Source organism: Lacerta agilis, chromosome 2 (genome assembly GCF_009819535.1).
Source record: "Lacerta agilis isolate rLacAgi1 chromosome 2, rLacAgi1.pri, whole genome shotgun sequence".
In the NCBI taxonomy this organism is placed as follows: domain Eukaryota; kingdom Metazoa; phylum Chordata; class Lepidosauria; order Squamata; family Lacertidae; genus Lacerta; species Lacerta agilis.
In genome coordinates, this window is record NC_046313.1 from 38,957,894 (window position 1) to 38,971,150 (window position 13,257).

The 13,257-nt window shown below is 39.7% G+C and overlaps 1 protein-coding gene across 2 annotated transcripts in view; it reads right to left on the reverse strand.

Moving 5' to 3' along the window:
- FOXK2 (forkhead box K2) overlaps positions 1-13,257 on the reverse strand; it is a 33,093-nt gene that overhangs the window by 2,176 nt on the left and 17,660 nt on the right. Inside the window, exons 3-8 of one of the 2 annotated variants that reach the window (XM_033139603.1) lie at positions 7,871-8,018; positions 5,331-5,477; positions 3,921-4,114; positions 2,189-2,364; positions 1,169-1,465; positions 779-973 (exon numbers count right to left, since the gene is read on the reverse strand). In XM_033139603.1, coding sequence (XP_032995494.1) covers positions 779-973; positions 1,169-1,465; positions 2,189-2,364; positions 3,921-4,114; positions 5,331-5,477; positions 7,871-8,018 — 1,157 coding nt within the window. Of the gene's footprint in view, positions 1-763; positions 974-1,168; positions 1,466-2,188; positions 2,365-3,920; positions 4,115-5,330; positions 5,478-7,870; positions 8,019-13,257 lie in introns of both variants that reach the window. The other variant, XM_033139602.1, reaches the window with a different exon arrangement.

Sequence of the window (13,257 nt, forward strand, 5' to 3'; positions counted from 1 at the left end):
ATTATATGAAAGCTTGATGCGGCCCACATTTGAGAATGACCCTAGGATGTTCTTGCATGGGTGAAAACATCTACAGCGGCTGACCTTATGGCTAAAGAGGAAGAAAAACATTATTGTGATAAAGGGAACTTACTGCCAGAAAGTGTGAATAGGATAGCAGTCTATATTCTACCGGGAGCAGATGGTCCCAAAGGATTGTGAAACGACCAAGAAAAAAGCATGAGTAAATAACTATAATACATTGTAAAGAACTGCATTTTCAAGGTTCAGGGCAGCATGTGGGGGGAGAGAACTAAATAAAACAACACCAAGCTAATCAGGTATCTAAAGCTTAATTAAACCATGAACCAACCAATGCTGGGATCAAAAGAGTTACTTTAGGCATGTCCAAAGCCTCGAGCATAACTAGTGGTGGTTCCCCCACCCCACAACAGATTTCCCTAACTTTCAACAGAAACATCCTTTTGATTTTAAAAGCAGACTGCTATCTGGGATGGGGAGCTATTCCTCCAGAAATACAAATGCACAGCACAGTTACAGAGTTCTTTGTATCATACATCAGTTCCTAACTTAACGTGAAAGGGAAAGGATGTAGACTAAAACAAAAACTTCTTAATTTTCCAAGGTAGTAGTTACCTCAAAATAAGCTAAAGAATTAAGCACAAATCTGTAACAATTTTGTGAATCAAGAATCCACAGATTCTGGACATCACTATGACAAAAGAAAATTTGTGACACTAAATACATCACCCCAAATGCTTACCAGTGTTGGCCTGACCTTGAATTGCTGTGGTGATGGGTACTATATGTGTTCCATTCTGAGTTACAGTTTTTATTGGTAGCTGGTGTTGACCTAGAGGTGTCTGTTGCACTAGAGTAACCGTCTGTAAAGGTGCCGTCTGAGATGTCTGAATAATCCGACTAGCAGCTCCTATGGTTGTATGGCTAACGGCAGGTATAGGCTCCACTTTAACTGGCGGTGGGAATAAAAATAAAAATCTGTTAGAATAAAAGTTTGAAAGCACTGAATAATTCATGGTTAAAGCATCAAAATTAGCACTTCTTAAGAGAAATCAGTATTATGTAGTTGTTTTCTCTACTCGCAACAAATACAAAAAAAATATTTGGACTGTATTACTTCCAAGGGGAACCGGAACCAAATCCTCACCTTTCGTTTCATTGTGGTCTCCATTCTCTTGAGGTTCTCCCTTAGGTTGGGCCACCATTGCTGCCTGTGTGACCACGGCTTGTCCAGCTACAGTGAAAGTATTTGCTGGTGCTAATCCAGTCACATTTGTGACAGACACAGCTGGGATCTGATGAACAACATGAACTGTCTGTACTACAGGCTGCTGGGATGTTGATGTTGTCACAGGAGTTGCAACAGTGTATGTGACAGGTTTCATAGTTTGTGGTAGCTGCCTCTGTACAGTAATTAAAACAGGCTGGCTAGATAAGGGTGATCCTATCAAAAAAAAGGGGGGGAGGGGGAAAATTAGTTAAATCATTCATTTTCCAAAAGTCTATGAACATATTATTTACCGGTACTTGAATTTTTTAAAAAGCCTACTCCTTCCTTCAACAGTTTCTTCAGCTATCCTAAGAGTAAATCCAGTTAGTTCGGTATTACTATGACACTGTTTTTAGCAGGCATAACAAGTAAAAAAAAATGTTGTTGTGCCACAAGGAGAGGGTTGCAACTACCGGCAACACCAATAGTTAACATAACTACATTTTAAAATAAAAACAAAAAAATGGAAGTGTTGTAGATCCGTAGTTCACTGGCTGAGCAAATTTTGCAGGAGGTCACCAATGTAATCTCTGTGCTCCGATTAAACAAACTATTTGGTTTGCTTTCCCCTTTGGATACCTCCTAACACAGCGTTGAGGAAATCCAGAAGTTGTTGGACTCCCAACTTCCATCAACCCTACCCAGCACCTTCAATTGTCATAATTTCAGCATGACAATTCCATTTCAACCCCAACTCATAAATCTTAAAGTATTTGAAAAAGGAGGTTCTATTAGCCCTTGACAAAGCATAGCGTATATTTTTAATTTTCATTCATAATAATCTATTTTCTACAAACTAACTTGGCTTTTGAAATGAAGCCTACATTATACTTTCCATTAGTTTGGAAAAATTTTAATATGCATATTAAATACATGAAGACTATATGAATATTTCACCTGGGGCACTCTGTGCAAATCGTGCTTCTTGTATTACTGCTAATTTTGGCTGGATAGTACTCGGCTCAGGTTCCATTGGGACAGGTGACCCTTCCCTTGACAGGCTCTCTGGGGTCTGCACACCACTCGAGTGAGCAGATAACACTCCAGAGTGATTAGGGGAAGCTGGGGCACTTCTGCAAATGAAGAACAAAAGCAGCCACTTTCAGATTGAGAAATGACAGCTACGATGAGTAGTCAGCCTCAAAAACCATTTAATACATATACTTTCCACAAGGAGGAGCTCTTTGACTGAGAAGTACTACAAATTCCTGACTTCACAGACTTTTGCAGAGGTAATTCAAAAGCAGACTATGGTTGCCATAGTAGCACAGAACAAGGAGTAGGATGTGGGGGGCATTGAAACAAATGTCAACAAAAATGAATGAGTTATTCAGCATGCCTCAATTTTGAGGTTCAATGTGCTGAAGCCCCTGTGTGGGCACCAAAGCATACAATGACAGGCACACGGGCACCCTAGAAAATCAAAAGGTATGGAATTCCCTAACTCAAATACCTTGATCTTTGTTATTCCGTCATATACATTCTTGGATTTCCCTACTTCTCTGCTTTAAATGTTTTTAGATACATCATTTTTAGACAACATCTAAAGAATGAATGGAACAGTTAAAAATTTATATTTCTGTGATTTCCATCTTGGGTTAAGCAGCATCAGAGTATTCTCCCTATTAGGAAATTACTAATTGTTCATGTTCTATTCAGAAATGCATGCCTAGCCACTATGAATTTTAGTTAAATGATGGAACACATGAAGCTCTTAAGGAAAACTTTCAAAATCTGTGCTTAAGTTTCTGCCCCCTGCACCACCAATACAATCCCTGTAGAACAAGGGAAGATTTTCTGGGGGGTGAATGAAGTCCCATTGCACAAGCAGAATTCATTGCACAATTGGGGGAGCATGGCTGGGTGTCACCCATTTAAAATACTATATAATGTATTATACACACCCAGATTTAAGCAGAGTGGGTTAGGTCCAAAAAGTATATGGATACTTCTCCAGAAGGCCCAAGCCATGGGGCAAGCCAATGGTAAAAAAAAAAAAATGCAATCAAAAGCCATGTAGAGCTGCTTGCTTGTTTGCTAGCTAGCTAGCTAGCTAGCTAGCTACTACAGAAGAGTGAACAGGTTGAAGGGAAAGAAGAGTGTGCCCTTGCTGGGCATTATCCCTGAGCAGCAACTGTGGAGCAAGAGGGCAGCTTGGCAGGTGTTATGTTAATAATGCAAACTGACAACATTAAATGTGCAAAAGTTGATTCTTGTGACACTACATTACCTGCACTGTGTGAATCTAGCCCTCCACAGCTATTGTTTTGAGGTAACTGAGAAATGCAATGCACTCAAAAGGGCTACAACTAAGAAGGAACAACATTACTAGCCAGCCTAAACTTTGGAGGGGGGGATTTCAAGCCCCCAGAATGGCAACAGATCCTTAGTATGAAGCAAAACCAACCAAGTCTCCCCAAGAAGAAATTTTAATGGCTCTTTAGTGCAGTCAATGACACCCAACACCCCTTCTCTATTTAGGAAAAGTCTTTTAAAATTGTTATACATCTAGCTCTAACAACATTGCTATCACTTAGGACTGCAGTTACCCTATGCCCAGCAGAACGAGTCACACTTAAGGTGAAGCCTCTGAAAGTGTATTTTTAAATCCCCAACTTTGATTCCTTACCTAGAAGAGAGAGGTCCCAGAGGGGTTCTAAAGCAAGGTACTCCTCTCGGCCGCCTTTTCCTAAAAGCCTGCTCTATTAATTTGCTTTCAGAGGCAGGGTCTATCCTCCAGAAGGAGCCTTTGCCTGGTTCTTCCTGGGAACGTGGTACTTTGATGAAATAACGATTCAGAGAGAGATTGTGACGAATTGAATTCTATGGAATATAAAAAATATATAGAAATCATCCATCTCTTCAGTATCAAGCAGGAATATGGCCTAATGCAAAGGTTTCCGCTCCTTGTGAAACTAGTCTCCAGTCACCACATACTCATTTGACAGCAGTCACCCTTTCATCATAACCAACTTTTTCAGTGGTGGAACGATCACTATATAGCCCCACATATTTATTAGGTTTTCAGGTCTTGCAGTTTCTCCCTCTTTAACACATGGTCTCGCCTTTTCTTTGGTGCTTCAACTGCATTTTTACCTTCTGTCGCCTGAAATACTTCAAATTTTGCTTAGTACAGCAGTTTTAAATTTTACATGCTGAAAAGTCATTTGACATTCTGGTGGCCTTCCCTGACTTGATCTTTCAAGCTCTTCACATTACACTCCTAGGATGTACTGAACAATGCCTTCTAGTTTCTTAATAACCCAAACATGAATTTCCCTTTTAAAAAGCTTGGAAATATTCAGGCAACATATGCTGGCATCAATGTGAACAAATACATGAGGATGGCCAAGGATTTTGGTAATAAAGAATTCTCCTCAATCTTCACTGTTTCTCTCCCATTCCATGTCCTCTTTTTTCCTCCTCCTTAAAAATTACTGCCTCTTTTCCTCTCCCATCCCCTGCATCTCTCCAATCTATACTGGAATATCCCAAGTTCTGCAACCTTACAATAGCTGCCAACAGACTACATTATAAAAACTAAAGCACATGTTCAAGTTGGTTTTATTAGATGAAGAGGATAAGTAATCCAGTTTGGGGGTTTCTGGAAATAGCATTTGGAGAAGTTGGCACAGAATTTGTGACTCCTACTTAAACTGCTTTGATGGTTTTTACAATCAAGCGATGTATAAATTTTATGAAATAAATGAATAAATAACATTCCCCTACCAGACATGTAGGGATTTCTCATTTCTCAATTACACTTTTTAAAAACCCTCATCTCCCCCAAAATACATCCATTACTAACCTTTCTATGTGGAAAAGGGTCGTGGGGAAAGGGTTAGTTTTACTGAAAGAAGCAGTGTACCATTTTAGGTTACCGAAACAGCTAGTCATTTTCAAAGCTCTAAAAACCTATTTCACAAAGTTAAACATATAACCAGGGTGGAAGGGGGGCTGTGAAGTCTGTAGCTGAAGTAGGAATTAAACTAAGTCTTTTTCAGTTTATTTTACTTAAAACAATACTAGTTATGTTTACCTGCCAGCCCTTGTCTGCTGTCCTGTAGTAAGGATAGTTTTTAGTTATGTGCGTATAAATTCCATTTAGTGTAAGTTGCTTATCAGGTGCCATCGTAATTGCTTGTACTATTAGTTGTGCATAGGAATAAGGTGGCTTTGAGTCATCCTATAAAAGAAGATGAAAATAAATACAGTAAAAAGTTTTCTACAGCAGCTTAACCATTCAGTAACGTAAGAAATACATCAGTTGTGCATTACAATAAAGCTTCAAAATATCAAACAATTCTGGAATAGATTTTCATTGGGAGATATTATGCGTTTGAGAGTTGGGACTGATGTTGATCACAAGTGGAACTTGAGTCAACAGTGTGATACAAAAAAGGCTAATGTGAATATATGCTGCATTAATAGTTTCCATAGTTTCCAAGTCATGGAAAGTAATCATTCCATATTATTCTGCACTATTATTATTCAACCTCAAGTGGAACACCATATCCATATTAATCACAAAACTGGAAGATACCTTGGGAGTCACCTCCCCACTCAACATAGGATAAAACTACATTATAGCATAGCTGACAGCTGACCGCTGACCATCAAGTCTCTGCTTAAAAACCTCCTGCAAATAAAAGCCCTCTTCAGACAGTTCTATTCCATGATCAGATAGTTTCAGATAGTAGAAAGTTTCTGCAATGTTTAGTTGCAATCTACCGTATTTTTCGCTCCATAAGACACACTTTTTTCCTCCTAAAAAGTAAGGGGAAATGTCTGTGCGTCTTATGGAGCGAATGTGTAGTCCCTGGAGCCGAACTGCCCAGGGACCAAAAGCAGATCGTGTTTTTTGTGTTTGTTTTTTTACAAAGAGAGGAGGGGGTGTTGAAAGGAAGCTGATGAACAGCTGATCAGCAAGCAATCGGGAGAGAGATAAGGGATGCTAGCAATAAAGGAGACTGCCTGGGAGGGGGGAGGGAAAGACAGAGAACTTGCAATGTGTGGTTGATAACTGGCTCCCTTTCCAGCCCCGCCCCCTTGCCCAGGCCTCCATTGTTGAATGCTCTGCAGACGGAGGCTGTTTATTTCCCCAGCGACATGTGACTGGCTGATTAGATTATCTGTCTGGAAACTGTAGAAATGGCTCCCTTTCCTTTCCTAAAGAAGCTGCAGAACTGTGAGTTGAACCCCATAAAAATGGGGCTTTTCCTCTTTGCAAAAGAAGCTGCACAACTGTGAGCTGATTCCCCCGCCAAACGAGGCTTTTCCCTCTGCAAAAGAAGCTGCACAACTTTGAGCTGATCCTCAAAAAAACAGGGCTTTTCCCTTTGCAAAAGAAGCTGCACAACTTTGAGCTGATCCTCAAAAAACAGGGCTTTCCCCTTTGCAAAAGAAGCTGCACAACTCTGAGATGATCCTCAAAAAAATGGGGCTTTCCCCCCTTTCCTCCTCTAAAAACTAGGTGTGTCTTATGTTCAGGTGCGTCTTATGGAGTGACAAATGCGGTACTTCCCTGCAGTTTCCATGGATTGTTTGCAGTAGTACCCTCTAGAGCAACAGAGAACAGGTCTGCTCCATCTTCTGCATGACAGTCCTTCAAATATTGAAAAATGCTATCTTCTCTTTTCTTGGATAAACAGATCCAGCTCTTTCAAGCATTCCTCATAGGATGGTTTCCAGACATCAAAATTCCATTAGTGTGCACACACTCAAGCTTGTCAATACAGCACCCACAACTTTAAACAACATTACTTTGGTGTACTGAGATGTTTTTAAAACAAACAAAATATGAATGAATGAATGAATGATCCAGTACAGAAGTGCTCAGAACACAGACTTCCCATGATATATAGACATACTGGAATGCATTCAGAGGAAGGCAACAAATACAGCTGCTGCTTTGGAAAACAAGTCCTATTATTATAAAGAAAGGTTGAAAGAACTTGGCATGTTTAGACTGGAAAAGAGAGGACTGAGGGGTAACAAGATAGCACTCATTCAAATACCTGAATGGCTGTCACACAGAAGAGGACAAAGACTTGCTCTCTATTGCTCCAAGTAGGCAGATCTAGGAGGGGTAGTGGGCTTTTCTTCACTGAAGGTCTCCAAGCAAAAGCTAGACAGCCATCTGTTGAGGGTGTTCTAGCTCTGGATTTCTTGCATCAAGCAGAGAGTTGGACTACATGGTCTACAAGGGCATCTCTGACTCTGTGGTTGCATATTTGATGCCTTTTCTTTTTGAAACTAACTTTTATAGGCTTTAGCATTTTCAATATTCCAACACACAGAATGAATATAATTTGAAAGATATTTTAGAAAATCACGTGAGAACAAAAAAGACAATTGTGAAAGTATAATCTTCTAGCTTTATGATACTTTCTTAGCATTCTGTAGCATCCAAACTAAAAATAGCACAGATATACAGGATACATGTTGTTTTCTATTTCAAATTACTAAACCACATATAGTTGTTATTGCTACTTTTGCTTTTTCCAACCAATACATTTCCATTAGTGTAACACAGAACTCAAGAATCAATGTTACAATATTGATTCAAATCAAACTTACCTTTGGGCTATCTCCACCAGATGCTTCTTTGTCATTTTCTGACTGTGAATTGTCAGCCACTAGATGTAGGTCAGATGGTATTACACGGCCCATTTTGTACCCTGAAGAACCTGCACCACGAGGGCTAGATGGGCAGGAATTTGCAGCACTGTAGAATAGGAAGAGTACATCCATTACAGAGTATATCCACCCCCAAATTAAAAATATCAAACACCCCTGGTTACAAAATAAATCATGCAATTAAGAACCTGCAATCATTTCCACAATAACCCTTATAAGTCTCTCAGCATTGTGAACTTTAGTAGTTATGGGGGAAAGGATCACTGGGATCTCTTTCATAAAGATAACATAAATCAGCTATTTTATGAATGTGATGTTTCTCTAACGGAATTGAACTTACATGTAAACATTTTTAGAAAACTGTTCATCAGAGTCTAGTGCTTTACTTGTGTCTACAGCAGTATATATGAAAATGGATGGACAAGCCTTAAACAAGGGTATGGCAGGCACAGTTGTACAGTGTTCCATCTCAAAATGTAGAACTGCACAGGTAGGACAAGTACAGCTGCAGAAGAAACTGCTCAGTTGAAACACATGGAGTACAGAATTCAATGTGGTGAGACAAAGAGCCTTGACAAAGCATGGGTGAAAAGATCACACTGTCAAATCCAGTTTCTCTTATAGGACATAGTGCTTGGAAAAAGATATGGAGGCTAAAATTGCCAATTCACTTGTGCCTTGATGAAAATGCTCCATGTAAACAGTGGTTACAGCACAAATCTGAATGCTCTTTTTGAGGGGAGAAGGGAGGGGTCACTCACCAATGAAGGCAGTAGTGAGTGACATATGAGAAGAAGGCGGCTTTCCTTTCCTGTTACTATTAGATTAGGAAAATGTTAACATCTTGGCAGAAGTCTCACATGCTCTCAATATAGAGAAAACAAACCCTCTTAAGGTCAAGAAATGTTTGATTCTACCTAGTTTTTCAAAAAGTGTGGTGCTGCCCTCTAGCAAGTATGAAGAGCAGCCAGCCTTCGTCTCAACTTGGAAGCTACGAGGTCTTCAAGCAACATCTTCCAACAGCATATGGGAGGCTTGACAGGTTGAGGGAGGGAGGTAATTATTATTTTAGCTGTAAAGTGGTCCAAATTCTGGCTTTTAATGCCACAGCTGCATCCTCCTGCATGGCTGCAAGACTGTAAAAAGACAGTCTCCAGGCTGCAATCTGGCAATCTTGCTAGATGCCAGGATTGCTTGTTAAATATGGAAGTGGTTTCATATAGTTGCCAACTGTCACATATTAGTTTGGAATAGATATCTGTACACGTACGCAAATCTCTCACATGTGTCCAGTGACTACAGTCAGATCAAATGAGGAACTACATTCAGGATGGTAACCTTAGGAATGCAAAGAATTGTTTTAGGTGCATTTCCCTATCTTCAGTAGATTAGATTTGAGGTAGCTGAGGACACACCAGTAATGCACACGTTACAAAAGAAATGCTACAATGATCTAAATCCTCTTCAGGATATAGTGGGCTATAGTGAGAAGGGCAATAAACCAATCAAAAAGATTTCAAAAAAGGATGATATAAGACAACATATAATTTCTTTATTATTCACAATGAACAATACCAAAAATCTTTGTTAGACTGGATAATACAACAGAGATTAAAGATCAACCTGTGGAGAAAAGGGAACCAACTTACAACAGAGCTACTGTTGTTAAGAAGTCTGTTTTGCTGCATGCCCACAATAGTACTGGCTTATTGCCTATTTCAGCATTTCAAACTGAATACCTATCAACTTTATTTGTAGAAGTTTTCAGAATGAACTTATTTTTTAAAAGCATTCAAAATGTTGACTATGTAGCTTCTAAAATGTACAACTGATAAACAAATCAGCTTTAGAAAAGCACCTGCATGACAAAGACATACCCACCCCTGAACAGGATCACTATCCAGACAACAGTCAACTATTGTATTGCCAGCCCAGATATTAGATGGAGAACAAGCCTACATAATGGTTCCATCTTCCATTTAATTTTCAGCAAACACTATGGTGAGATCCAAATACACTATCTACATGCTTCCTCTCATGTGCAGGAGGAACGACTGTATCTACGTTGACAACAGTCCCTCATGAGATTCTGCTCCAAAGGATCTTCAGCCTTTGGATGGGGTTTTCTGGGTGGAGGCTGACACTTAAATGGAGTGGAAAGCTTAAAAGTCCCTGTGTGCAAAAGGAGCAGGGATTCACATATATTTTGACCCTTGCCTACAGATTCTCAATAGGGCCTCCACCCAATTAAAAGGAAATTAACAGCATGCAATTTTAAATTGATTAAATTTGTCCATGACAACAAATAGTTTTGAAGAGAACAAAAAGCCATTTGATGATGCATGTGCATGTCATAGCAGACAATGTCTTAGAATATTAATTATTTTTGTGTTAAACAAAGAAAATGAATGCTTTTTCTAAGATGGTGCCTGCCATGTATAGGTGGGTTTTTTTTCTTTAAAGTACTTATATACAATTATTATTTTTACATGTGCTGCCCCTTTAAAAAGGGCACATTTTAGTCAGCCAATTTGAACTTACCTTAGCCAATTTAGCTTAGTTTTTAATACAGATCTTATCTGGTAGTATAGTTGGAGTCACTAATTTATGCAGCTCCAATCAATACTGTGAAGATGTTGTAAGGAGGAATCTTAAAAGCCTGATTTACCCTTGATCTCTCATAATTAATGCATTTTGAGTCTTTAAACACAGAAGTTTGGTATCACTGTTGGGAGAAAAGTTCCATGGAAAATATTTGCATCTCTGGGTCTTCCTTTTACCTTGTACATATAAATGTGCAGGGTAACACACAGAAGTTCTAGTCAGTTCTCCCTTGAGAAAAATTATATGGTCACAATTGCTTCTCTTGAGATATGTTGTTTATGTTTTGTTCTGATAGGAAAGAATTTGCATGGATGAATGTTTGTTTTGATACCAAGAATCAACCAATGTGATTTTATATTTATGTGCCTCAGAAGCTGCTCGACATGCTTTATTTTGACAAAGCAACTGGAATCAAATGTGTAATGTATTATAATTTCCCAAAAATAACACATGCACAAAAAGGTAATTTAAAATAAAACTCCAGCGTGCCTGTAAGCAACCACACTGTGTAATTCTCATTTTAGCTACAGAACTTCACTGCCACTCCAGCTCCCCACGACCTTCAGGAGTAGCTGGGGGGGGGGGGAGTGATGAGAGATTGCGGTAAGAAGGAGAGTTGGAAACACACACAAAAGTCAAGCATGTGCACAGAATGCTGCCACAGGAGCACATGGGGAAAGGAAAGGGAGGGGAAATTCTACTGCATGAACAGGGGTGATTCTTTAAGCTCAATGACTTCATTGGATACAACCCACATACTCTAGGCAACACAAAGACAACTGTAATAGATCTACAGAAGCATTTTCATTCATTACTTGTTATGTAGACACTGCAGTCTGTGTTAAAATCAACCACAGACATTTTTCACTGAACATACTACTACACACAAATCATGATTCCAAAGTCTCAGCTCAATTCACAGTTTTGCCACCTTTGTTGGTGCAAAACCAACTTAAATATTCTTAAATGTACTCTGCACATTCTAGCTGCTTAAACTAGTTTGCAAATGACATCCAAATTGCCTTTGCATCCTTGGTAAAAATGATTTAGTTAATTAAAGATGTCTGCATACCCAACTTTTCTCCCCAAAAGAGATCAATTCTTTGCAAGTGTTCTAAGTGAATGCTCACAAACGATCAAGACCACATAAGTAATCACTTTTAGCTCTTGCAAGGAACCAGAGTCCTCTGCCATCTCACCCCCTTCTCCTACTCTAGGGTCTCAAAATCTACCCAGGGCAGGGATGTGGCGGACATTTTCCTACATCCCAACCCAACCTCCAGTTGGAGAAGGCACTGAGTGTCAGACACACTGAGAACAGTGTCCCACAGAACAAAAACAAGAAGGACATGCAAGCTGGAACTAATACTTTTCTTAATCTAATACTTTTGATTTTAGTATTTTCTTTTTGAAAGTGTTACCATAAAACACAGCATTGCATTGCATCCAACTAAGTCACTGCTTAAACAGAATGACACAGTGGAATTTCCATTCCCCATGTGCTTCCCCTCAAATCTCCAGAGTAGATTTGGGGGTACAGGGAAGAAGGAGACGTTCAGTTGTGTCTTTTGGCTCATGCAATTGCTTAACTGAATTCACAGAAATTAAGATAGTCAACACAACAGAAACACCTGTTTGTGAAGGTGTTGGCTGACCATTATATAAACACAAACACCTTTGGCCTCCCCCCCCCCCATCTTTGCATTTGTGCTGTTAAGATTTTTCATCTCAGCAATTTTTCAGATCTTAGTCAACCATTCCCTACTAGAGAGAGAGCACTTATTGGAGGGGGGGGATAGCTGCTATAAAAAAATGTGAGATTAATTTTCCCACATTTTAATTAACTGAATTACCTGTATCAATACAACTCAACAAAATACTTGTAAGCTTCAAACAAAATAAATAAAGATGGCTTATTAGAGAGATGGCCCATGTTGTTAAGTGTCTTTGAGCATGCCCACCACCCATATAAAACCAGCTATTAGCTTACCACATAGCCAACATTTATCATGGTTCTTAAACTCAATCTAATGTTCCCAGGAATCCCAGCAGGTATGAATCAATGGTTCACAAAATGTTCCAAGTCTGACAATTTCTAAATCTCACATATTGAAAGCCAAACTAGACACAACAGCAGCAGACCTCTCCTTTTAAATGCAGATTTGCCCCAATCATGTAGTTTAGGAGCAAAGAGGGCATGTGAGTGGGAACTGCAGAACCTTCCTTCTACATCCAACGTTAAAACTTCCTGCTCTCAACCATTCCAATTGTTCTCTCAGCCAGGCTCCAGTAGCAGAAGCAAGCCTGGCTGGGAGAAAAAGCACTGGAGGGTAGTAGCTGCAGGAAGTTATGTGATCATGGAAGGTATTCAGCACCACTCATCAGCATGCCTCTCTTCCTCTTAAAATTGAACCATCTGGCAGGACCCACACTCTTGTTAGCGTCTTCCTAATCCATCAAACTAGCAGCACCAAAAGTAAATGTGCTGGAGACTGACCCAGGCCACAGTGGTTTAGATCTGGCACTCTTGAACCAGAAATACTTGGCTTGGATCCTCCAGAGCCTGAAACTCAAAAGCCTGAACCCACCCAAGGAAGTAACTCCCTTCATGACAGGAACCCGAATCACCATTTTGGCCCATCACCATAGGCAGTTAGCCCAGAGAAAAGTGTTATGAGTGGAGAAGGAAGAATGCTGGGCTTCAAGCTAAGAGTCCTGCCGCT